Raw genomic sequence first — 27,450 nt, 5'->3', positions numbered from 1 at the left:
TGTACCTACTAAAATTATTTTAGTAAAATCCTAAAATGGCATGCAGAGTTTAGACATTTTATGACCATACTAGCCTTGCTCATTGAAATAAAACAAGTAATCTAACTACCTAGATTATTGATAAACACTGATAACAACAGATACTAGACATTCACGTGTGACTGGTTCCCTGATAGGACTGATAAGACAGCAACCGATAAATAAGCCGGAGTTTTTTAACCCATTTAAAAGATTATAGTGAGTCAATCAGGAAATTCCCATTTATACACGACTGCCCAAAAAACGAGTGTAATGATTTATGGGTTCATATTATATGTAATATTATGTAGCTATCTGAGTTTCTTCATTCCACCATAACTTCTAATGACTAAACAGATTCGGATATAATATAGGGCATCATTAGAATCCTTGGAGCATCCCAATTGCTTACTTACTTACTTACTTTTACTTTACTATTACTTAGCCATAAATAATTTATATATTAAAAAAACAATATGGCGGCTGTATGGCGCCATTTTTAATTGTTTTTTGATTTTTAGTTAAAAACTCAATTTATTACAAAATTTGCGAAGACGTGTGAAAATGTAAATTCAAATGTTTTGTACATTTGAATTTACATTTTCACATTGTTTACATTGTTTATGAAATGTTTTGATAGTTTACGGCTAGCCTCAAATTTTAATATTCATTCCTTTGTTTCACGGCATTCATTCACTCATTGTTTGGGTTTTTCGTGTCGCAAATCTTCCGCGCATTGTTTTGTTTTGAGGTTAAGCAATGAACGATCAATGAAACAATCACTCTGCACTTTCTCATCGATTGATACCTTATCTATGCCTATAGTTGTATTCTATTTTTAACCCCCGACCCAAACAGAGGGGTGTTATAAGTTTGACGTGTGTATCTGTGTATCAGTCTGTGGCATCGTAGCTCCTAAACTAATGAACCGATTTTAATTTAGATTTTTTATTTGAAAGGTGGCTTGATCGAGTGTTCTTAGCTATAATCGAAGAAAATCGGCTCAGCCGTTTAAAAGTTATCAGCTCTTTTCTAGTTACTGTAACCTTCACTTGTCGGAGGTGTTATAAATTTTAATTTACATTTGTTCTTTAACTGACTTAAAAGTTAAGCAAGTAGCTTCTCGCTGAAATGCGGAGACGCTCTACATCCGGCACATAGGACCTTGTCGGACTGACAATGAAATCATGATACGTGTGAAAAACCTAACTCCAGAAAGTCTAAAGCGCCGGGCAAATTCCTTCGCTTACGCGTCTCTCCGAAAAGATTTCTACGATTTGGTTATCAATAATTGTGAGCTAAGGAAGATTTTAACGACTACAAAGATGGTAACTTTAATACCAGAAAAAAATTTAGGGCATTTCTAGCTCATACCTTTCGTATGTCGTACGTCTGAGCCAGTGCACAGTGTAACTGTACATTTTTACTGGAAAAATCACAGACTCAGATATTCGTTTCTAAAACGTCTCTACAAAATTTTCAAAATAAATGTTTTCTCTAACTACGGTAAAGGAAAATATCGTAAACCTGCATGCCTTCATAATATTAAGTATCTCAAAAATGTGTGAAGTCTGCCAATCCGCACTTAGCCAGTGGTGGTGGACTATGGCCTAAGCTCTTCTACTTCTGAGTGGAGCCCCGTGCTCAGTAGTGGCCCAACAATGGGTGCAAGATGATAATAGCCATCCGGATACCGGAATATAATCTAGTTTAATTCGTTTAATTCCGATTTTCTTTATAATTTTCAGTTCTCACGCGACCATTTAAGAATTACCTCTAAAAAAACCTAGCTCACCTAGTAATCCGCCGCCCCCCCCTCCCCCAAATAGCGGACACGCATAAAACCTGTATTAATTAATAGCTGGCATCAATACAAACAAGTATGAGATATAATGAGAGACAAAACTTCCAAAGGGTCACGTTTCCGCGATATATTATAAGCTTTACAAAATATTAATAACTAGAGGATGCCCGCGACTTCGTCCGCGTGGATTTAGGTTTATGCCTATGTCAATTACAGGGACGCAAGCTACCTCGGTATCAAATTTCATACAAATCGGTTAAGCGGATGGGTTTTTAGGAATCCCGTGGGAACTCTTTAATTTTCCTCGATAAAAAGTAGCCATGTCCGATCCCGGGATATAAGCTAATCCTGTCAGAATCGTTTAAACTGTTGGGCCGTGAAAAGGTAACAGACAGACAAACAGACAGACAGACAGACACACTTTCGCATTTATAGTATTAGTATGGATATGGATTAAAATAGTTTTGCCCTAGTTTTGCTCTTGACTTTTATTCAGTCTTTATTTTAACAAAACAGTCAAAACACGTGCGTATATCATACCTGTATTCAACTGAAGTAAGACATACGATCTCGATGTTATTGTTACAAAGCAATGAGCATCAGCATTTTTCGAAATCGGATCACAGTAGCTGATTCAACTGTAAGGTAGCAGGAATATTGATAAGTAGGTATGTTATAATCTAACGACCTGCTTATAATATACCGTTTAGATTTTGCTATAAGCGAATTCTCGCAATACGAGAAATGTAAGATTCGATTTCCGGTTGCGTCAATTTGATAAACGTATATGGGTTTATTACTTGTAATATTATTAATACGAAAGTGGGTCTGTCTGTCTGTCTGGCTGCTACGTTGTCACGGCCTAACCACTGAACCGATTTTAATGAAATTTGATACGGACTTGGGATACATCCCGGGGAAGGACATAAGCTACCTTTTATCCGGGAAAATCAAAGAGTTCTCACGGGATTCTTAAAGGCTACTTAGACACATAGGCTACTTTTTATCCCGGAAAATTAAATGGTTCTGGGTAATAAACGGGGTTTTTAAAAAACCACGCGAATGAAGTCGCGGGCATCAGCTAGTTACAATATAAGTAGGTACATACTAGGAATGGAATATGGATATATACTCGTAATGGACCCGTGACAGAAGGCAGCTACATATTTTAGAAGCAGGTGTGGACGCATATGGCACACTAACACATCTACCTATTTGTACCTGTTCTTTAGTGTAACCTGATCACAATAATTTCTACACAGTTATGGGAGTGATACAATGTTGTATTATTAAATAGTTCTTTGACGAAAAATTGCAGAATAAGTAGACGTAAAAATTATCCATGAAAATATCAGCTCAACCACGATTGCCCGAGAAATCGTTCACGTAACCTACATGGCGATTTTTAGGGTTCCATATCCAAAGGGTCAAACGGAGCTCTATTAATTTCACTCTGCTGTCTGTCTATCTGTTTCTGTCTGTCTGTCTGTCCGCGTATCACAGGTCTCGTAGACGAAATGAGTTAGAAAGCTGAAATTCAGGTTGTTTTGCAATTGTGCGTTGTAAGATCTACTCTACATCTCTTGAGGATGCTCCAGTGTCGGGGCGAAACGTGCGTCGAGTGGTTTAGGGATTTGTATGGTGCTGCATGGTGGTGGTGCGTATTGCTTGCTTGGTGGCTGGCTTTTCCTGCATGTGTAGCAGTGGGAGGGCGGGCGGTGCATATCGCATGCTGCATGTTGCACCATACAGATTTGTCTGTTTCAGCGGACTATAGCAAATTAAGCTTTTGGTTGCTTGTGTATCATGAATTCCAACATACAAAGTACCTATACCTATTACCACATCGATGCTATTACCTTTTTGGGCGCGCAATCGACATCAAACTGCTGAGCAGTTCGGCGAAACATAAACTGCAATGTATTTGTTAGTGCATAATATAATAAATAAATAAAGAAACCACCAAAGCCAAGTGGTGATGTTTGTTTAATACAGATCGAATATTTAGACAAACAAGTTCGATTCTACCGACATAGATAGATGGAGCAGGCATAGATAGATAGAGCAGGTGGTGACAGCTACAAAATGTTCTATACGTTCTATAGCAGCCATAGAAACAGCTGTTACACGCTAAGCAGGTGATTGCAGACCTTTAGCCTAACTGCTTGCCTATTTTAAACACTTGGTAGGGTGGCCGCTCATTGGCGCCTATTTTAAACACTCGTTAGGGTGGCCGCCCGTTAGCCTGATACTATCGCTTGAACGAAGCAACGATTGTTTGAAATACTTTGCTGTTGCTATAGTATTTGCACATTTCTTCTTCTTCTTCTTCTAGTGCCATCTCCTACTAGAAGTTGCCAACATCATTAAGGCTAACTGGATTTTGTTCGCCGCTGCCCTAAACAGTGACCTTGTACTCATGTTGAACCACTGGCGAATGTTCTGAAGTCAGGATGTCCGTCTATTTGCATATTAAATAAAAAAAATATAATAAAAAAGTAGAATTTTAAGTAGCTGTAAGATCTGCTCCCGTACATAGCCCAAATTCCATAGAAGCCGTACAAAACGATTTGCTTCCTCATTTCTAATTCAAACCGCTAAAATATGGAATGCTCTTTGCTTCAGTTTTGCTCCTCCACTGTTAATATACCCGTAGATACTTTCTAATCAAGAGTAAATAGGAGAAATTTTCTAGACAAGTGTGGAGCACCCTAAGCTGCACCATCACTTGCCAGTATGTTTGATTGCAGCCAAACGGTATTCTATAATAATTTTTTAAAGAAACTTAGGCTATTAATTAGTTATTTTATGTAGTCTATGTTACCAACCAGTTGCATACAGGAAACAGCTGTTCAACAATTTAAACATGTCGTTATTAGTACCTTTGGAATGTAGTTGTTCGAATGTTAGTCGCCAATGTGCGGCCAGCCTTACTAATCCCAAAACACCTGCCTATTAATGGGCACAAGAATAATAGTTGCTAATCTAAATTAGGTATAGTGACATCTCGAATTAACTTCTTAGAAATATTTTCATACAAGGCTATAATATTGGGGCTATAATCTTTTTGGGGGAAAATCTTCTTAAGATACCTGACGTCTTGGGAAAGACGGTCATGTTACATCTTAGTGCATATTGAGAGGCTCCTGGATATCCAAGAATTTTAAGCAATTAAAATCATATGATGAAGGAAAGTCTAAGTTCTTGAAACCTTTTCTTTTAGCGGACTGAATCCCGACTCCCCATAGGAGATCGAGGTCTTAACCACTCAGCTATCACCGCTTTATTAAGTTAAATACATACTTACGAGTACTTTACACTACGTAGGTAATGTTTTAAGCACATTCTTATCTACCAATTAAATACAAAAAAAATCTACCAAAAATTGTAGAGTTCGAAACATTACAATTTTTGGAGATGTTTAGCTAAGCCAAAGCCGAAAAATCGTAGCCTTACCTTTTAGGCTTCCACTTCTTCATCAAAACTCCAAACATATCGACGATATTACGAAACCGAGATCCCAAAACAAACAGAGACCACTTCACAGAAACACCCACTCACAAAGCAATACCTAGTTTACTAACACCAAATACCTAAACATTTAGTTCACTGACTCCTACTAATACAGATCACAATAACTAATTGCACCTTTATCTCTTAAACTATATATTAAACTCTTTAGGTCAAACCAAAATACCCTTGTTCCTAGTGACCCAGAGAAAACCCTCCTACATCGATGTTATCATAATCGATAACTTTGTAAGACTCCGCTCAATGTCCATTTAAACGTCGCATTAAATGTCCATAATATAACAATCCACTCTTAATTAATCATACAATTAATAATAATTAATTTGTAATCGATCGATTGTTCGTAATCGATTTACAAATGCATTAGAATCGTTTACTGTAGCACATACGCTCTATTTCAGCGTCGCGAGCGGACTGATTCAAAATTCGAATCGAGTCGAATGGATCGAGCTAAAATCGAGGGTTTTCTCCGAGTTCTGCACCTAATCGGTAGATTTGTTGGTGGATGAGTTGGGTCTTGGTCTTCAGGTGCTCGGAAACGGATGCGGCAGTCCGTCAGCTGTTCGTTTGGCGCCATTTTGAGTCAGCGCCTCCTATAGGTGACCTTCAAAAGCTTTTGAATGCCCGGGAAATGGAAAATTGCAATGTTTTTTTGACTGACGTCCTTATGTAGAGTTGTTTGCATAGCCGCAAGAGCCGCAAGAACCGCAAGAATGCGACAGTATAGTATATTTCATTACAAGTGCGGAAAGGCTGTCATTGCAAAGAGTTCCGACAAATGTCTACCCGAGCCGAGGCGTAGCTGAAGGCGAGGGTTGACAGTCGGAACGAGTTGCAATGACGGTTCCGCACGTGTACTGAACGACTATTTTTAATACAGTTGCGAAAAAATGAAGCAATTTAATAAAATAATAAAAACACAATAAACTCAACTAACTTAATTTAATTTAATTTAAAACAACTTTATTGTTAATAGATATAAAAAACTAGGGTCGAAATTACTCATTTTAGGCAACCAACAACTAAACTCGCAAAGAAAATTTCTGAAAAATGGCGCCAACCGTAGAATATAAGCAGAGTTTTTTTTTCTTCACCCATTCTGGTAGGCAAAGGGCCCATACAGCCAAGTCTTCAGTAGAAGTTTTTTATTGATATGAAATGAAAATGAAATTTAATGAGATGAAATGAAATGAAACCTAACCAAACTCATTCAATCAAATCATTAAATCTGATATTGAAACAAATTAGTAGCTTCTTATTAGAAATACGTATTTGCATGAATCATAAAAACTTCTATGAATTTTTTTAGTAAAAACTTCATGGTTGGTTTTTCTTTTTAATATTTTGACAGTTGGAAAAGAAAAAGCACGAGTGCGGGAAAGGTAAAGAAAAAGCACGAGTATGTAATAGCCCACATCCCGAACGCTATACGTCCCTGCAATACGCCACTTTTTGAGCAACTGTATTAAAAATACATTTTCAGTACGCAAAATGGAAAAATAGGTACTCATTCTAAATAGATTTTTCACCGTTATCTAAATAATATTCTAAGTCCTGACTCAACAACGCGCAACGCCCAGCCCAAACCTTTAGACCTAGAAAGTTGAAATTTTGCACAAAGGTTCTCTTTATAATGTAGACAAGGAATAAGGCTGAATTTTCAGAAATTCCTACGGGATAGGGAATAAAGGGGATTTATATTTAGCTGCGTGCAGTTGCTAATACACCTACTCGTAAGTGAAAATATGTGACAATTTTTCTTATAGGTAGAGTTACGTTACTAGGTATGTAGTTATTCTTCTTTGAAAGAAAAGTATTAAACATCTACATCTACATCTAGATGTTACATATTACTTACTATAGTGGTACTTCAGTTTATAAATACACTAGCGCCCCGCCCCGGCTTCGCACGGGTAGCTTATTACAATTTTCGTAAAGATCTCTAATTCTTTTAAAATAAAATATAGCCTATATTACTCAGGGATATTGTAGCTTTCTACCGGTGAAAGAATTTTCAAAATCGGTTGAGTAGTTCCAGAGATTACCTCTGACAAACAAACTTACAAACTTTACCTCTTTATAATATTAGTATCGATAAGTACCTACAACAGTTATACCAAAAAACTATAATTTATAGTAAATTCCAACGAATTATAATAAAATTTTCATTATTAAAATACTCTGGGCCGCATAACTGCTTAGGTGCTGAATTAATTTGTAATAAAATTTTAATAAACCGCAGCCGTCCTTAATAGCCAGTCATTGGCACTAGAACATAGGATATTGACTCAAATAGATATCGCTCAGTTGCTAATAATCTAGAAATAAAAATTTTTCAAAAGAAAAATAAAACCGACTTCAAAACCACAAACACTAAAAAGTAAAAAATAACTTTTGTTTAGCTACACTTGTAATGTGCCTAGGTATGAAGTCGAGCGAGCATATTGAAACAAAATTAGAAATCCAAGAGTGAAGCTCGCCCGACTTCATACCTAGGCACATTACAAGTGTAGCTAAACAAAAGTTATTTTTTACTTTTTAGTGTTTGTGGTTTTGAAGTCGGTTTTATTTTTCTTTTGAAAAATTTTTATTTCACAATTTTTAGTGGCCCCACTGTACTATAATATGCTATGCCCAGTTAAAACCCTACTGTTTACTAAGCTATTACACTGATCGCGAGCTATTTGCTCCTATCCATTGAGGAGTTCTGTTCTCCATCTCCGAAGATATTCATCAGATCTTCACCAAATTTATATGGGACCACCTGCACAGTATACCCTTTCAAACAAAAAAAAAAATTCCAAATCGGTCTAGGGGTCTTTGAGTAATCGGGGAACATACATAAAAAATAAAAAAAAATAAAAAAATAAGATTCCGACGAATTGAGAACCTCCTCCTTTTTTGGAAGTCGGTTAAAAAACAGTTGTCTGTAAAGTCGGTTTACTGACGATAGTTGAACGTGACAACGCTCTCGCTTGCACTTCAAGCCTTACATGGAACGCCTCAGAGCGAGGTAACGCCGCATGAGTCATGTTTTTTCGTGCGTGCAGCCGGCTCTATCGAATTCTTGCTGGTTCTCTATCTTGCTGGTTCTTCTCGGTAGGAACAGCATTCCGAACCAGTGGTAGATTATTTTGACGATTCAAAAGCACTTGTAAAAGTTTAATTGAATAAAAAAAATAACTTGAATTTGAATTTGAATTTAATAACTATAAGACGTTGTCACGTCAAAAATATGAACATGAGTACCTAATAGCTTGAGACAAGGGAAAATCCTTTATAATAAGCAGGGAGCCCTGATAATAAGAAAATTAAAAAGTCCTGATAACATCGGAGACTATCAAACAGTTTTTTTATTCGTATACTTAATTAAACACTGTGATAGCCTAGTGGTTAAGACGTCGTTCCTATTCCGGGGGTTGGGAGTTCGATCCCGGGCAAGCACCCGGAACCTTTCGACCTTTCGTAGCTATACGCGGTAGGTATTACTTGCTTTACCGGTAAAGAAAATGTCGTGAGGGAACCAGCCTGAGAATTTGCCATAATGGTCTCAAAGAGTGTGATGTCAGCCAACCCACACTTGGCCAGCATGGTAGACAGCACTATGCTAAATTCAAATTCAAATTATTTTTATTCAATTAAACTTTCACAAGTGCTTTTGAATGGTCCAAATAATCTACCACTGGTTCGGAATGCTGTTCCTACCGAGAAGAACCAGCAAGAAACTCGGCGGTTGCTCTTTTCAAATGTACAATTTACAATAATATGCCATACTGTATACAAGCAATTGCAGCGCCGTGTATTGCTGGAGCGCATCAAATCCAACCTTTTTTGTCATTTACATAATCTTCGATTGTATAATAAGCTTTTTTTAGGAGCATACTTTTAATAGATTTTTTAAACTTGTATTGTGTAAATTTTTTTGTTTTGTGTTTGTGTGTAAATGCTTGTGTAAACCCTTCACATTCTGAGAGGAGACCCGTGTTCGGTCGTACCTTCGACGATGGGCTGATGAAGATGGTGATGAAGGAAATATGGATAACTAGCTGACGCACGCGACTTAGTCTGCGTGGAATTAGGGTTTTCAAAATCCCGTGGGAACTTTTGATTTTCCGGGATAAAAAGTAGCCTATGTGTTGTATGTGTATAATTTATCTCCATTTCGAATTTCAGCCAAATTCGTTCTCTAGTTTTAGCGCAATAGATTAACAAACATACACACACGCTCACAACTTTCGCATTTATATTATTATCAGTGTGATGTATCTATGGTATTTTAAATAAGGTACCTACACACAATGCAAGTAGCTAAGCACAGAAAGCTAGGAATTTCAACGTATTTACACAGATGTCATATCTTTTTGATAGATCAACGTAGCTATGCGAGAACAAACGCCTACAGAAAATAATGTGACCAGTAGGAACAATGGCCAGTAGATATCTTTTGTTGGCACAAATGCATTTAAAAGATCCTTCACACTAGTGTTTATTCGAACGCATACGCTTGCTCATCGAAGGTATGACGACGCGGCGACACTTGCGCCAATTATTCCATTCTTTAGTTATATCTCCTCAGGAGGACAGATAAAAATATAAAGTTTGATTTACTCCTCTTTTTTGTTAACGCGGGAAATATTCTTATATCTTAAGATCTCTTTGAGGAGAGATCAATTCAACGGTTCAACCGATTTTGATAAATGACACGTCATTAGATTCGTCTTGATGGCCCTGGATGTCCCTGGCAAACAAAATGCCAAAAATGCTGTTTAATGCGGACTGAAAAAAGTGCATTGCAGTGCAAATTGCAATTGGTGTATTTTTTTTACGTTTTAGATTACTTGTTAGCAGATTGAGAAATTATTATTTTTAATTTCAGTAGAAATGGGTCACCTTATAATACTCGTTATTAGGCATGCAAAATTATTTAAATGTTTATAATTTAAAAATTCATCTATGGTATAAAAACACCTTTCCGTAAGCAATCTTGATTTAATCAAGTTATATCGTGTCAATATTGCCACCGACAAAATAAATTTCGACGTCGAAACTTTACTGTTGATTATGCTAAGTAAACGAAAATTATTACGAAAATGAAAGAATTAAAAAGGCTAGGAAAGTGATTATTTTGTGCTAAGTTGTAGACATTCAAATAATAAGTGGTTTTTATGACGCTGCAATAGCCAACTTATACCTGAGCCTACGCTGGAGAAACGCTTGTGTGAAAGGTGTCTTAGAATATTTAGACTGTTTCAATACAGAGGTCGTTTACTTTTGTACTATTTAAAAAATTCCATTATTTATAAATTAGTTACCTAGCAGATTATTTTAAACACTTGTGGGTATCTTGGATATTAAAAAAAAAAAATTGCATCGGCCGGGAATCGAACCCGGGCCGCCCGCGTGGCAGGCGAGCATTCTACCACTGAACCACCGATGCTTATGTACTTATAATACAAATATAGAACCAAATTCCAAAGCAAACTACATTCTATTAGAAAATGCAGAGTAGGTATACGGTAGAGTTGTTTACACATATACATACAGACAAACATTCGCCTTATAATATTAACAGGGCTCTCTCCGTCACTTACTCCATACAGTCGTAGTCCCGATTTCATTTGAATATTAAGCAACCAAAGTCCATGAAATTTTGCAGACATATTCTAGAAACTAATATCTGTGCCTGTGGTGTTTTAGATTTTTCTAAAAATATGTAGTTTTAAAATTACAGGGGCTCAAAGATTTGTATGTGAATTTATAAGACCGGGTTACTTTGAAACCGAATATTTTAACGGAAATCTGGAAAACCACAGGCATATTAGTTCCCGGAACGTTTCTACAAAATTCCATTGAGTAAGATTGGTTAGTATTCAAATGAGAGACGAACTACCTTTTTATGGAGCGAGTGACGGAGAGAACCCTCATCACAACATTTTATTTTCGCACAATTAATAATTTGGATACAAACTACAAAGATAAAGGATTGGTCTCCGGTGCGTTTGGATAGTATGGATTAATTTTCCACCCTCCCTGCCAGGGTCGGCCATTAACCCTGACCTTGACTTGCTGATATAAAGGGTTGCCTTGATAACAACGTTAGCTTGGGCCCAGCGAGTAACAAAGCCAGCTTTCGTTTGATATTGTAATGAGAATTACTGCTTCATACATTTGGGAATACAGAATATAATATCAACTTCATGATTACTTTTGGTAGTACTTACTGACGGAAAATCTAATCACAATATCTCTCTAGTCTCTACTCTTCTATAATCTCTCTAAATCTCTATCTCCCTGTGCGTAGTATTCTTCATCACTGAGGGTATTGACTCCTTACATTAATCACGTCATATTTGTAGAATAGCTTAGATAAAAGTAGCCTATGTGTTAATCCAGGGTATAATCTATTTTCACTATAAACAGCCAAATCCGTCCACTAGTTTTTGCGTGAAATGGTAACAAACATACACACACACCTTTAGTGTGATTAATGTGATACCGTGAAGTGTGATGTGACAGTAACGCTTAAATTATTTCTCGGTTTTTTTTGAAGAATATTAGCCGAGTTTATTATGCTGACTTATATTCCCCTTTCCTCTACAATTAAGCGTTTAAAGCTTGTGCTAGGAGTAGGTACGACAATAGTGCAACGGGTGGGGTTTGAAACGGCAACCTTTCGGTTTTCAGTCCGCTCCTTTACCGTTGAGCTATCGAGGCAATATTTACAGTAATATGTTGTAACTTGTACCACCGTAGCTCCGTAACTCAGGTATTAGGTAAATGTTGTAACATTTGTAACCAAACCTTTGCCACGGCATTTGCGGCTTTTCGCAACACGTTTCCTTGTAAGTTGTACAAAACGATTTATTATCAATTTGTACACTTTCTATAAACTCCTAATTAATTATTACGCAGGCTACACGCTTCTTGCCAATTTGGAAACTGCATTGCGCCTGAAGCTCTAGGCAGACTTAATCACGACTTAACACTTTATTTATTTACTAGCTGTGCCCGCGACTTCGTTCGCGTGGAATAGTGACTTTTTGGGCATCATATACTCTGTACGTAAAAAATGTTCGCCGTGATTCTTTAAATTGACATAACTTTTTTATTTATGAACCGATTGACATGAAATAAACACTAAATGTTAAGTGAAGCTTACTACAATATATTAGTGAAAACAGTATCTAAATCGAATAAGCCGTTTCTGATATTAGCGTGCACAAACACACAGACAAACAGACAAAAAAATAATAATTACAATTTCGGGTTCGACATCGATATAATAACAACCCCTGCTACTTTTTTTTATATATTTCCTTTGTACAGACACCACTTTTCTACAGTTTTATTATATGTATAGATAAATTTTTTACTAGATGATGCCCGCAGCTTCGCCCGCGTGGATTGGGCAGATCCCCTGCAGCATCAGGATTGAGGAGTTGAAATCCAAATTGTTTAAGGAACAATGTCGCTAAGTTCCTCTATCGATTAAAAAAAAATTACGCAAATTAGGTCAGAAATCTCGGAGATATCAGTGTACATAGGTAGAAAAATAATTATAATAATAAGTTTCTTTATTAGGGTAAAAACCCAAAAAAAATATACAAAAATGAAATAATATTATATAATAATACATAATAATATTAATAAGTATAATAAAAAAAAAAAATTATATTATTATTAATATTATATAATAATAACAATAATATATTATTTAAATTAAATTCAAAATAGCACACTGGAGGTGAGCAATTTTGATCTAAAACACAACTCCTCGATTTTTTAAAGTCGGTTAAAAAGTAGCGTATGTTACTCCTTGGTTAATCTTCTACTTGTCTGTTGAGGTACGGAACTCTAAAAAATGAAAATTAGCAGTACCTATCAGTGTGGCGCCAGAGATCTCGTAAACACTAACATTACTGTAAGCCTAGAGTCTAGACTCAACCGTGAACTAAATGTTCGTCAGACCACTATGATGTATGAACGGTATGTGCACACGTCACGCTTTCATAACTATAACATAATGAAACTACTGCATATATGGTAGGTGTCTCGTCATGATATTGATATATACGAGATAAGTAATTCTTTAATAAGTATATACCTACGGCTATCACATACAGACCTGGTTTCTCCTTAATTTTTCTACAATCATACCGCGTGGCATCACCAAGGTCTGTACCTGTGCGTAAAAATTCCACGGTCACGTTCAAAGCGATTTGCCTCCTCGTTTCTAACTCAAACCGCTAGGACATAGGACACACTTCCGGTACCAGTTTCCGCTTCAATTTTAACTGTCCAGAAATAAAATTTCATACTTACTTACTTTTCTGGACAGAGCTGTTGTAATATTGTCCGGGAACTTTCGAACCAATCTACTTACAGGTTATGAAATGTGCAAATTTCTTAAAAATTTTTAGAAAAAGTATTTTAAATTCCTATAGAAAATAGAGTTAACATTGCAAATAGGTATACAAAAAATTTTACTTTATGCTCTTCATAACTATGATCTATAAGAATCCCAACACAATCCTCAATCCGATAATATTGATAAATCGATACTATCGATACTATCTCGATCGATTTATCGATAATTGACAGAATAATGGTAAACCCTAAGATCTATTTATCTGTTTGCCTCTAACTACGGGTAATGACTATAAATCTGTGGCACTATCTCTCCTTAGAACATTGACGGTAGTAAATTGTAATCCTTTAATGATGTCCGTGCAACGACGTCTATGTACTACGCACTAGATGCGACAACTTGAAACGCGCAAGCGTTGATTCTTCTTGTTTAAGATTGCTGCTTTGATCTACAGACAAGTTTTCATTGTAAGCAGAAAAATCATTGTAGATCGATATCAATAATCATAATAGTATTTATAGTTCAAAAATCATAAAATAAAGTCCAGTAAAAAGGATGCTGCATCGACCGGGAATCGAACCCGGGCCGCCCACGTGGCAGGCGAGCATTCTACCACTGAACCATCGATGCTATTAATTATAATAACAAATTTAAACTACTATTATTGTTGCAAAAGTATTCAGAACAGAAATAGTTTTAAAATTTAAATGCTAATTATCTTTAAATATGTTTAGTAAACAATTCAACATTCTAGTAAAATTAATTGCAAATTCTAAAGAAACTGTATATTTAATAAAATATTTTCGTTATTATGAACGCCATCTGTTAGAAACTTACAGAACTTCAACGTTACCTTTTAGCGTAGGACTCCTTTATGAAAACCTTCTTGTAATGTTGCTTGGCATAATTTTTGCAAAGCTACATAGATGGCGCTGAAGTTTAAAATTAAAGAATTAGAAATTTTCTGGCGTAATATTATAAAATCTAGTTTAGAAAAAATTACAAATTCTACAAAAAATTAAAGTATTCGATTTTTTACATAAATAATGAATTTTTTGATAACATTGTGATTTGTGTCCCAAAAGCTGATCCACGCGTCTGGTGACTCAAGAGCTGCTGGCGCTTATTTAGTTCAACCGACAACGACCAAGCCTGGCTAATCAGCGAGTTCATTTGGTGACCATTTAAACGGTGTATGATGTATATCCAAAGGTATTATATACCTATGTACTAATATTATAAAATGCGGATTTGTTATGTCTGTCTGTTTGTCTGCTACGCTTTCACGGCCCAATCGCTAAACCGATTGTAATGAAAGGTACAAAGTTAGCTTACATGCATCCCGGGGACGAACATAGGCTACTTTTTATCCCGGAAAATCATACCACGCGGACGGAGTCTAGTTTTATCTATCATCATGGGGCATCATCTAGTTTTCAGATAAATAATTATAGTGTACCTCTCATTATTTATGTGAGAAAATACACGGGCTGAAGAGTATTTATAGGTCCATTAGGTCCGAAATGAAAATCTACTCCTTTTTGAAAGTCGAAGTTCGGAAAATAGCTCTAAATCCAATAAAACAATTTTAATTTAGTCTCATTTACTTAACTTAAATTACGATTCCTACAAAAACATGCTTTACTTAAATAAATAACTTAAAAGCTATTATTTTCATTTTGTCAGCCATCTTTGTTCTTTGAGATCCTTATCGAAGTCTTACTCAGACAAAAGTCCAATTTTGTTCTCTGGAGATATGTTGGATGAATCTTAAAACTACCTTTGAAATGCCTTAATCTTTCAAAATTTTGAAGAGGTACTATGTCTATGACGTCACGCTTTACTTTGTACTCAATTTTAGATTTTTTTACAACAATATTAAAAAAATTAAATTAAGTCTTGGATTCTTAAAGCCTTTTTTATTCGAAAGTTAAGTGGTAAGATTTTTTTTTTTGTACCTACCTACATGAAAATTAAGAATAATGTTTTCGAGAACATTTTCATCGTTACAGCAAAAAGATGTACTTAACCGAACGATTTTTTTCTGAAATCATTTTTTTTAAACTAAACCACTTGGCACTTCAAAGATTATGTTGATGTCATACTTTGAGCGGTTTCGGAGACGCTTTGTTTTGCGGCGCTTGCGGCGGCGGCGGTGGGGAATCTGCTTGCGGTTTGCATTTCTTTGCCATAACCACACCTATTACTGCTAGTGCCACCTGAAATAACACATTTTGACATTTAAGACTCCAATCCAATCCACCAGCCTTTATGCGTCCACTGCTGGACATAGGCCTTTCCAAGAGCGCGCCACCAAACACGGTCATCCGCCTTCCTCACCCATCCGCTCCCAGCTACCTTTTTCAGGTCATCGGTCCAGCGGGCAGGAGGTCGTCCCACCAAATCCGCCCAGTAGTTTTTGCGTGAAAGAGTCTCAAACATACACACATACACACAAACTTTTGCCTTTATAATATTAGTGAGATTGCGTGCAATAGTCACGCCAAGCACAGTCTGCGTCGTATCTCAGTACAGTTCCATAATGGATTCCCTGCATCCTATATTATAGTACCTACTCTACCTATTGTTTCGTGCCTTGCAGGACCTTCTCTCCCTCAAAAACGCATGGAAGAATGGGATTTACCACCGAATTTCCAACTCCAATCACGCATTTGGTTGGTAACATGGATCAATCATACCCCATAGGTACTAAGATTAAGAGGGGTCTCTCCGTCACTCGCTCCATACAAACGTAGTTCCGATTTCAATTGAATATTAAGCAACCAAAGTCCATGAAATTTTGCAGACATATTTTTGAAACTAATATCTATGCCTGTGGTTTTCCAGATTTCGGTTAAAATATTCGGTTTCAAGTTACGCGGTCTTAAAAGTTCACATACAAATCTTTGAGCCCCTGTAATTTTAAAACTACATATTTTTAGAAAAATCTATAACACCACAGACACAGATATTAGTTTCTAGAATATGTCTGCAAAATTTCATAGAACTTGGTTGCTTAATATTCAAATGAAATTGGAACTACGATTGTGGAGTAAGTGACGGAGAGAGCCCTGTTAAGACCTCTACTCACCATAAATATAATGAGACCAATAGTAACTCCGAGCACAGTCTGCGCAGTATCCCGGTACAGTTGAATGACGGATTCCCTGCACCCCACATCGTAGTACTCCTTCTTAGCCTTGCAGGACTCCCTCTCCCTCTCTTGCACGAGGCTAGAGCGGTCGGGGTCGTATGTTGGGCAGCAGGAGATGGGCACGTCAGGGGAGAAGAAATCTGGGACGTTCAAGCTACGATAGTCATCTGGACCGTATACTCCACAGCAAGTTAACTGGAAGGAGTTAGAAATCATTTTTTTTATTTAAAAAAACTCGAGCCATTCGGGGTTCTCAGGCTGAGATCTATTAAAACGCATTTTACTTTACTCAGCTCATTCTAGATACAGTTTAAAGGATATCTTCTTGTATCTATTGTTATATCCACAGATCAGGGTTTTCCCTTAACTGTAGTCATATCGCTGGCAAAAATCTATCTCGTTTATCATACTTTCTCTTTGCTCAGATTTAAGTTTAATTTAAATAACTAAAACTTAAGTCTGAGCAAAGACAAAGTATGTTCTCTAGATCTCAGCGTAAACTGTGATCAAATGGGAGCGTAGGTACTTTGAGTTTGCATGGTAAAGTCCATGCAAATTCAAAAAGTAGAGTTAAAACGAGGTAGATTTATGTGTGAGACGTTACATTATTGTCTCGTTTAATATTTTGAGTTACAAAGTTGCCTTTGTAGTTAGTTGGCAACATACCTACTTATCAGTACTTAGCAAGAACCGAAGTACTTAACATTATGCTGTTTAATTTTTTACAGCTTGACATCCCTGGAGTCCCCCTGCGTTAGCCCGAAGAAGTATAACATAGCATTCAACTGAATGGCGATCTCCAACAGTACAGCTTGAATGATGTCATTAGTTGGCAACATCCCTCTTAGTTGCGAAATGGACTGTCTTTGGAAAATGGATGGACATTGGGCAAGCGTAGTACTTACATCATGCTGTATATTGTTCCACAGCTTGACATGCCTTGGGGAGTCCCCTCGAGCTAATGCGAAGGAGTCTGACAGAGCTCGGCTCAGATTAACTTCGTCTTCGTCATTCAACTGAGTGGCGATCCCCAATAGTACAGCTTGAATGATCGCCAGTATGAGCAATACTCCTGAAGCCTGAAAAAAAAAGAAATGAGATTGGTATTAAATTGTATTAGTTCTCTCTACATTATATTTTTGGAAATTGACACCACATACTCGTAATTCAAAAATTACACAAAAATTGCGTAGTTAGTTTTCCGATTAAACCAAATCTCTGTGAAATATCTAAAGCAGTTTTCGGATATTTTTTATTTAGAAAATTGTTGGATACAATTTCCTAATCCTCAAAAATCTTTTGAGGACTTTAGCTCCAATAATCACTTATTTTCAAATAAAAAAGTTTCAAATTAAGTAGCAAAAATTTGTACTTAGGAGTTTTATAATCAGTTCTGAAATCTTCAGATTTTATAACAAGTTTGATAAATTTACAAGCGGCAGTCTAGTCCACAAAGTGGTTAATGGTGGTGGTAGGTGGTAAGCAACACGCCACAGCTCGCGTGATTTGCCAGTACCTAGGTACCCCATAACCGTTGTTTAACTGAACTTGAATACATTAATTCTCAAGGTGAAGTGTTAAGTGTTATTTACCCTCTTTTTACTTGGAAATTTTGAGATAAGGGAGGAATAAAACCAGAGGTTTAATTCGATAAATAAAAAAAACGTGGTAGGTAACAGAACTAAAATTAAAACTAATAAAACTGCTGTTGACTAGCCAAGTTCTTTCTATGTATAATTATTTCTCAAAGAATTGGGTGAAATGACTTATGGGATGGCAAAATAAAGTCAGTCATTTTTACCCGACTGCGGCAAAGCCAAAAGGAAGGGTTACGATTTTAGCAATCTATGTATGTATGTATGTGGGTATATATGTACGTGTGTGATTATGTATGTTTGCGTCCAGATTCTGTGGGTTCCACCGTAGCGCCTAAACTACTGGGGCGATTTTGATGAATGAGGTGTCAATCGATTCCTCGTAAAGGTCCGGGTGACATAAAGGCTACACTTTATACGAAAAAAATTGATTTGTTTTCAAATTTATTTATTTATTTATTTTTATTTATTATTTTAAGGTATGCCCACAGCATGTTCACAAAACACTTAAAAATACAATAGTATAGTCTTATTCAGTGTGACACACCACTTACGGGCACACACAACTCATGCAGGTAACACAATGTAATATACATGACCGATCGCATAATATTAGTACATAATAAATTTGGAAAAATTATATAGCTCCGAAGTATAATAAAACAAAAACAAGATAATATTAACAAATATTACCTAAAAATAATGACTGAATATACTTATACTGATCTCTACTTATCTTGATGATCAATCTGATGCTGGAAGGTTGATATGGATTAATAAAAGATCACTTACTAGCATAAGCCTGTGTGTCTTATTCGTCATCACAGCGACTATAGAGTAGATAGATATAGAAAGTGTGATGGCCGCCGTGATGGCTATGATGATCATCGCCACCCTCCGGCCCGACTGCTCATCCGTGAAGATCTTTATCGCTATCGCCGTGGTTACTGACACTGCGATTAAAGCTATTGATTTCACCTGCAAAAGGATTTTATCAATATAATACGGAACCCTAAAAACCGGCCAAGTGCGAGTCAGATTCCCACACAAAGGGTTTTGTGCCATCGTACAAGATTTTTTTTGTAATGTCACAACAAATTCATAGTTTTCGGTTTTTTTCCTTTACTTGTGCTATTCGACAAATTTGGTCAACGGAAAGTACCCTTCAGGTTTTGATTCCCCCGATGGGTCTTGATAGATAGACAGACAACATAGTAATCCTATAAGGGTTCCTTTTTTTTCTGAGATGTGGAGCCCCAAAAATAGTCCTTGATTTATCATCATCTCAACAAAACAATCAATTAAACACAGATCTCTTCTTAAGGGGCATGAGACCGGCCTGCCCACGAAATTCAAATTTAATTTGGTTTTTCGCAATTTGTAAACTAATACGACAACGTAGGCTTATGGTTATTTTATTTGCGACAATGGCAATATCATCCTCACAGGTTTATATAAAAATCCATTACTTGAAAAGGTCCAGTTTAAGAAATAAATTAAAGTATCCACTAATCTCACAAATTAGTCGATACTTTAATTTTTTTCTTAAACAAATTAAAGTATTAAAAAGTAAAGTAGAAATAAATTAAAGTATCCACTAATCTCACAAATTAGTCGATACTTTAATTTATTTCTTAAACTGGACCTTTTCAAGTAATGACTTTTATATAAACCCGTGAGGATGATATTGCCATTGTCGCAAATAAAATAACCATAAGCCTACGTTGTCGTATTAGTTTACAAATTGCGAAAAACCAAATTAAATTTGAATTTCGCGGGCAGGCCGGTCTCATGACCCTTAAGAAGGGATTCCGCCATAGTCCAGTACGCAGGCCAATTGCGTATTAGCAGGCTTCACACACCTGACCATTATAGAGAACTGTCAGGCATGCAGAATACTTCACAATTATTTTCTTCGCCTTTAAAGCAAGTGATATATTTATGTAATTGATTAATGGTTTCTTTGCGTAATGTTTCCCATTACTGAGGGTCGTGATCCCTTCCATCAGAGATCTTTTTGTGAACGATGTCGCGCCGTGTGCCTCTTAGCGACATGCAGGACTTCGTGGAATTTGCGGTCGAAATGGTGCGGCTATGATTCGACCAACGCATCAGGCTACGTCCCCGACTTCCCTTTCTTTACAATTAGTAATCACAATCTTTCAAGAGTGTACCTCAAATCTTGGACTCAGCATGAGCTAATTCTAGTACTACTATAGAATTCCAGAATTTACTCACGATATTAATAGTTGCTAACACCAAGAAGACTATTTTGAGAGTTAAATGGCATTTTTTCCCCTTTTTCTTAACTTCTGGATCTTCCGTATGTGTCGGAGGTATTCCAAACAGCTTGCCGAGCCCCTCAGCTTGGGTCTGCGACGTTTTGGGTTGGGGGTCTAAGACCTGCCCCTTTTCTGTACAAATAGAATCAAAATTTCAAACAAGTTTGCTCAAAGTCCACCGACTGAACGCATACTAAGGCAACCCCTTAAAAAAAATTTAAAAAATCATGAAGGACAACAGTTAACCAGATTTTTCTGGTTAGGCTTCGGCCGTGGCTAGTTACCACCCTACCGGCAAAGCCGTGCCTCCAAGCGATTTGGCGTTGCGGTACGATGCCGTGTAGAAACCAATAGAATATGAGTTTAATGAAAGCTGCCATAGCCATTCCAGGTTAGCCCGCTTCCATCTTATACTGCATCATCACTTACCACCAGGTGAGATTGCAGTCAAAAGCACGTTTCCAATAATAAGACTACTGCGCTTGCCACAGCGTCAGGGAGGTCGTCCATCGGTTTTTCGAACTATGTGCCATTGCCACTTTAGCTTCGTTTATGGAGTAACTCCACCATAAAATACGTCTTTGAAGTTTATAAAAAAGGAACATACCTGGAGGCGTCACCGCGTTCCCCATGTCTGCAGGCCAATACGCTGGGACTGCGCACGCGTCATCTGGCCCTGTATTTATATGGAGAATATACTATACAGCATGCTCATACAATGGTCATGGCCATGGACCACTGCTTGACTGAATATAATGGGCTATGAAGTTATTCATGTGGTCTGCGTTACAATCGCATCGGAATTTTATGTTGATATCGAAGTACTTCAGAAGGTAATTCCTACTATTGTGATAATAATATGATAGACTAGCTTATGCCCGCTACTTCGTCCACGTAGACCACAAGATTTCAAACCCCTATTTACCCTCTTGGGGGCAGAATTTAAAAAAATCCTATCTTAGCGAATGTCCACATCATAATAGCTGCTCGCATGCCCGCATGGATTTCAGCCCGAATCCGTCCAGTAGTTTGATTTAACTTGAACTAAGAACTAGGTACATCTTAACTAGATGTAAGGAGATTATAATATAGACGATTACGTAAATTAAGTTAAATGCAGATTATGATTAAAAAGCATTTTCAAAAGAAAATTTTAATATACATTATCAGCTGTTTATCAGATAAATCTCAATTTGTATAGTGATTAAAGAAATGCAATAACAGGCATCCCGTGTCAACGATTACCTACTTAGATCTTGTGTAACATACTTACCTAAGTATATTTTTGCGTATCGAAGCACTTGTAACTTGACATTGGGCTTTATATTAGTGAACGATAATAATGTTTACTGATAATGAAACGAAATGAAACGAACAAAACGAAATGAAAAGTATTTATTTAGTATAAATGTATTTATTTCATACATAAATTAAATAAATTTTAATTTCTACCTACCTAATTGTTACCTACTTGACATTAGGCTATAAGAACTAGTGAACGATAATAATGTTCATAGATAATGAAACGAAATGAAATGTATTTATTTAGTATAAATGTATTTATTTCATACATAAATTAAATAAATTTTAATTTCTACCTACCTAATTGTTACCTATTTGACATTAGGCTATAAGAACTAGTGAACGATAATAATGTTCATTGATAATGAAACGAAATGAAATGTATTTATTTAGTAGAAATGTATTTATTTCATACTTGAATTAAATAAATTTTAACTTCTACCTACCTAATTGTTACTTGACATTGGGCTATAAGAACTAGTGAACAATGATAGTGTTCATTGATTTATGAATCGAAATAAAATGAATGAAATGTGTTTATTTTACACATTTCATTTCTTACTCTTCCATCTTTATAATAACAACTTAAGTATCGCAAAACACAATAATAAAATTAATCACTTACCATATGAATCGCATGGCAGAAGCAAGTGTAAATTAAAAAGAACACCCCCGAGAAGTGAAGGTTACAATAACTAGAAAAGAGCTGATAACTTTCAAACAGCTGAACAGATTTTGTTGGATTATAGCTAAGAACACTCTCGATCAAGCCACCTTTCAAACAAAAAAAACTAAATTAAAATCGGTTCATTAGTTTAGGAGCTACGATGCCACAGACAGATACACAGATACACACGTCAAACTTATAACACCCCTCTTTTTGGGTCGGGGGTTAAAAACTAGCACTGTAAATAAAGTCTCCTAGGAACATCAAAGAAAACTTTAACTAGCCCGAGTAGGTAATGAAAAAAAAAACCATAATTTTTACTTACTGTGTGAATTATAAATCACTGTTCTATTATTTTCTATGCTATGTTCAAAATGTTCTCGCATTTTTAAATTTTCGAATGTTTCTTAATTATTCACTGACTACAAAAAATCACAAACATTTCTTCAAATTTGAACATTTTTTAAACACTTCTAGCACGCGTGTTCTACATTTAAGGGGTTTTTGAGATGTGCAACTCCCAATAATATGTGATAATACTATGTTCTTTAACGATTCACAACAATAGGTATGCGTTCAAGATATATTAACACTTCTAATGTATGTTTTGCGTCAATGTGTACGCTAAATAATAAGATAACTCATATTATTATGTAACAATGGCGGATTTATAGCAATATAATAAAAAATACTTAGATTTCGCGAGTTTATTTTGTGAGCGGTTATCATCTGTTTATTTTTTAAATAAACAAATTTTGGCATCGTGACGTGGTATGTTATAAAAGCCTATTTTTATGAAAAATATCGGGTATTTTTAAGTAGGTAGGTACCTGTCACATATTTTTTTCCTACAGATTTTCCTTGTTAGCCTTTTCAACTTACTTTTTAAGCTTCCGTATCAATGCAATTGGACTTTATTACTAAGCCTCCGTTGTCCATACGTCCGTCCGTCAGCGGGCTGTTATCTCGTAAACGAAATTAGATAGAGTATAGAGAGGTAGAGTAAATTTTCATAAAGTATTTAGAGTGGCAACTGAAATTGGTTGCCACTCTAACAACAAATAATAAAAATTTCAAAATGGCCACCATACAAATTAAAAAAATAAGTAAATAATAACCTTTCGTGTGCGAGTCTGACTCGCACTGACTATGTTTACGGATGAAGGAAAGTTGTTCTTATTTTTTATCCTTTGAATTTTCTTTACAGGTTGTTAAAAGTAGGTACATTATACATATAAATTATTAAAGATACCTATTATTAGGTCTATACAAGCATTGGGAAGATTAATTTGTATCCTACATTTCCCATCTACACAAATAAATCAAGTTGTAAGGTCAACAAAAAAATGTTCGTAATATAATAGTTTTTTAAGAATCAGGCAATAGCTGGCTAATGAAACGAGTAAGCCAACCTAGTTAAGTTAACCAACCCTTATTTTATTTTATTTTTGTACCAAATTAGTAATAGAAAAAACATATTTCTAAATAAAATTATAAAAAACATGTGTAATAAAACTTTTTTTGCAGACCGTAGAATATGCTTGTAAAGGCTCACATTGGTTAACACCACTCATCGGCGTTGCCATGGCGATGGTACCACAAACACTACGCACAATTGGAAGGTACCAACTACCACATTACCTCCACCCTCAAGGCCTTTGTCCAAGGACGCGAAATTTGCGATTACCTAGATACCTATTCTGGAAGCACTAAAGAGCTATTTCAATATAATTGGAAGGTCGATAATCGATATAGAATTTCGGGAATTAGAATTCCTTAAACAAATAAATAATAAGCTAACCTTTCGGCAAAGACTAGAATTAATAAGAAATATGAGAGGGACATGGCTAACTCCCGGGAGATATTAAATCGATAACTCAATAAGACCATTTCACTACACAAATCTAGTGATTTCATAGAATACTGAGCATAGTTTATGAAATGTAACGACGCGACGGCCCGAACTAATAGTTTAAGGTAAGTATTGGGTAATAAAAGGAAAACTAAGTAAATTAGTATCTGTCCCACGGGAAAATGTCTTACACGCGAGTCCTTCATGAAGGTAGGATATAATATACTTATCTTCAATGTAGGACGTAGGACGCTAAAATAGCGCATTATATTAATTCACCAAAACAAACATTAATTTCCCTAAATCTGGATCACCTTCATTGACACGGTTTACTTTAATTCTTTATTCAGACATCCATCTAAAGAACTTTTTATAACCTCTTTTGGTAAGCCTATAAAAGGCTATAATAAAATCCATAAACGCTCAATTCGGTAACAGTACAAGTAGGTACCTTTAGAATAGGACCGGCTGATTCTGTAGGATTTTTGGTTGGTATTTAGAAACTAACAAGAAAATCTTACACAGTAAGATCCTCAAGGAACAGACAAATCACCCACTAAGTATATTTAAACGTGGGGTTTATTCCAGGGGCGGAGCAACAAATCCTGAAAATCAGACAAAGCTTTGGTAGTTCCTCTGGTGCTACGTTTGCTCGTTTGCTCAAAATATTGTAAAAATCCATTTCTTTCAAGTTGTTATTTGGAAAGTAGTCTCGAAGGCTTTATGTAATAAATTATCACTTGAGACATTATATTGTTTTCAAGACAAGATTGCTCTTTAGTATTAAAAGGCTATGCTTGTTTCTCTATGTGATCAAATCAGAAGTGAAGAAATTCGTAGAAGAACTGAACTAACCAACGTAGCGAAGCTGACGTGGCAATGGGCGGGGCATATAGCTCGAAGAACCGATGGAAATTTAGACCTCAAGGTAAGAAAACATTACAAAGAATTAGAAATTAAGATCGCAAAGTACACTCTGGTATAGCGTAGAAGAACATAAAATAGGGAAAATGCAGAGTCGAACAAATTACATTTAAATCTCTTCTTTTTAACCCCCGACCCAAAAAGAGGGGAGTTATAAGTTTGACGTGTGTATCTGTGTATCTGTGTGACTGTATATCTGTGTATCTGTGTATCTGTCTGTGGCATCGTAGCGCCTAAACGAATGAATCGATTTTAATTTAGTTTTTTTTGTTTGAAAGGTGGCTTGATCGAGAGTGTTCTTAGCTATTATAATCCAAAAAAATTGGTTCAGCCGTTTAAAAGTTATCAGCTCTTTTCTAGTTTTCTTGTAGAAAAGAAGGTCAGATAACCCTTAGGTTCATAATATTATGTCAATTGACAAATGTCAAGCTGTCAAGATGGACGTTGCCTACATAAATAATTATTTATTTGAAAATGATGTTTTGGAAAACTCAGATACTTTGGATCGTAGGCGCGGAATAGTCCAAGAAAATCGGTTCAGCCGTTTGAAAGTTATGAGCTCTTTTCTAGTTACTGTAACCTTCACTTGTCGGGGGTGTTATAAATTTTTAATTTACACTTGTTTTCTCTCTCGTCTGACTTTACAAAGATTAGCCAATGTCAAGTTTGTAGTCATTTGTAACAAGTTAGGAAAACTATACAAGTATGGACCCCGTCTGTGCCGGCGCTCGCCGACACCGCACGGCACCCCCTTAGAGCGCTTTCCAGTCAGTTTTAACAAAAAAAAAAAAACACTCCAAAAAGGCAGAGCACGCCCGCCAGCTAACACCAACACAGACGAAGTCCTATTTAAATCTTTGTATGTTATTTTTAATCTATAATCATAATTACATATACACTGTTGCTAGGTTCACAATATACCTTGTAATATTTCACCATGACTATTTTATTAATCGGCATAACAAGGTACGTACAACGAAATTTCATAGTTATTTTAATAAATCATCGAACGTAGATCGAAGAAAGTGTTAAGGCAGTGAGCTGTTGACCTCAGGGTGAGAGGACTCTACAGTGGTTACAATCCGTTGCCATGGCGATTTGTCGTAGTACTTTAGGGTTTCCAAACGTCCCGAGAAATGCGGGACGTCCCGATTATGAAGATAATTAGATTCTACTAAGATTTGAAAATATTACAATAAAACTTAAAGCTAGCCTTATCTAATTACTATACAAATCATGCCCGCGTCAAATGGTGCCATGAATACTGGTATCATTTCCACGTGGGACAGCCAGGTTGATCCGTTGCGCAAAAGATGAGTCAGCCCTAAGATTTTGATTATTATTATACCATTATATTACAACTAGCCGATGCCCGCGACTTCGTCCGCGTGGATTCAAGTTTTTCGAAATCCCGTGGGAACTCTTTGATTTTCCGGGATAAAAAGTAGCCTATGTGCTAATCCAGGATATTATCTATCTCCATTCTAAATCTCAGCCAAATCCGTTCAGTAGTTTTTGCGTGAAGGAGTAACAAACATACACACACACACACACACACACACACACATACAAACTTTCGCCTTTATAATATTAGTGTGATTTATCAAACGATAGAGATAGCTTAAGTTAGCCATTGACTCGCGTGTGTTTGTTTGTTGGTTTGCCTTTCACTCAAGTCATTGCATGGATATTACTAATTAAAAACCTGGAATGCGACACAGTCTATTATTATCTCGTAAAATCAAAGAGTTTCCATAATTTTTTTTTAAACCTTTATCCACGCGGATGAAGTTGCGAGCATCATCTAGTACTCACCTCATAAAATTATTCTTCATTAGAAAGTTGTCACTGTACAGTACTTAATTTATTTTGTCGTTTATAAGTTTTTCTTTATATTTGTGGTCAATAAAATTAATTGATTTATATTATTTCCTACCCCTATCCTACCTAATA

The 27,450-nt window shown here is 36.1% G+C and overlaps 2 protein-coding genes and 2 non-coding genes across 7 annotated transcripts in view; all 4 read right to left on the bottom strand.

The window, feature by feature from the left end:
* Positions 1-5,753, bottom strand: part of LOC123880891 — a 503,469-nt gene extending 497,716 nt beyond the window's left edge. For all 3 annotated transcript variants that reach the window (XM_045929266.1, XM_045929268.1, XM_045929269.1), the window contains exon 1: positions 5,279-5,753. In XM_045929266.1, coding sequence (XP_045785222.1) covers positions 5,279-5,316 — 38 coding nt within the window. In that variant the 5' untranslated portion in view covers positions 5,317-5,753. The remainder of the gene's footprint in view (positions 1-5,278) is intronic.
* On the bottom strand, positions 840-23,201 carry LOC123880895. Of its 2 annotated transcripts, XR_006799363.1 has the most exons (9): positions 23,047-23,201; positions 21,360-21,428; positions 20,709-20,884; positions 19,263-19,448; positions 17,781-17,954; positions 16,813-17,070; positions 15,329-15,940; positions 14,604-14,606; positions 840-850 (listed from the first exon to the last, which is right to left on the bottom strand). XR_006799363.1 is itself a non-coding variant. In XM_045929277.1 (7 exons), exons 1-7 carry the CDS (start codon positions 23,105-23,107, stop codon positions 15,821-15,823), a joined length of 1,044 nt encoding a protein of 347 aa, XP_045785233.1. In that variant the 5' UTR covers positions 23,108-23,201; the 3' UTR covers positions 15,314-15,820. The 2 variants fall into 2 exon arrangements, 1 of the variants encoding a protein (XP_045785233.1); XM_045929277.1 differs by lacking the exons at positions 840-850; positions 14,604-14,606 and having other exon boundaries at positions 15,314-15,940.
* Positions 10,720-10,790, bottom strand: Trnag-gcc. The gene has a single exon. It is a non-coding gene; the product is annotated as a tRNA-Gly (tRNA).
* Positions 14,281-14,351, bottom strand: Trnag-gcc. Its single transcript has one exon. It is a non-coding gene; the product is annotated as a tRNA-Gly (tRNA).
* Positions 23,202-27,450: the final 4,249 nt, after the last annotated feature.

Source organism: Maniola jurtina, chromosome 3 (assembly GCF_905333055.1).
Source record: "Maniola jurtina chromosome 3, ilManJurt1.1, whole genome shotgun sequence".
NCBI classification, from domain to species: domain Eukaryota; kingdom Metazoa; phylum Arthropoda; class Insecta; order Lepidoptera; family Nymphalidae; genus Maniola; species Maniola jurtina.
Note: the sequence above shows the minus strand (reverse complement) of the source record. Positions and strands in the feature narration are given on the sequence as shown.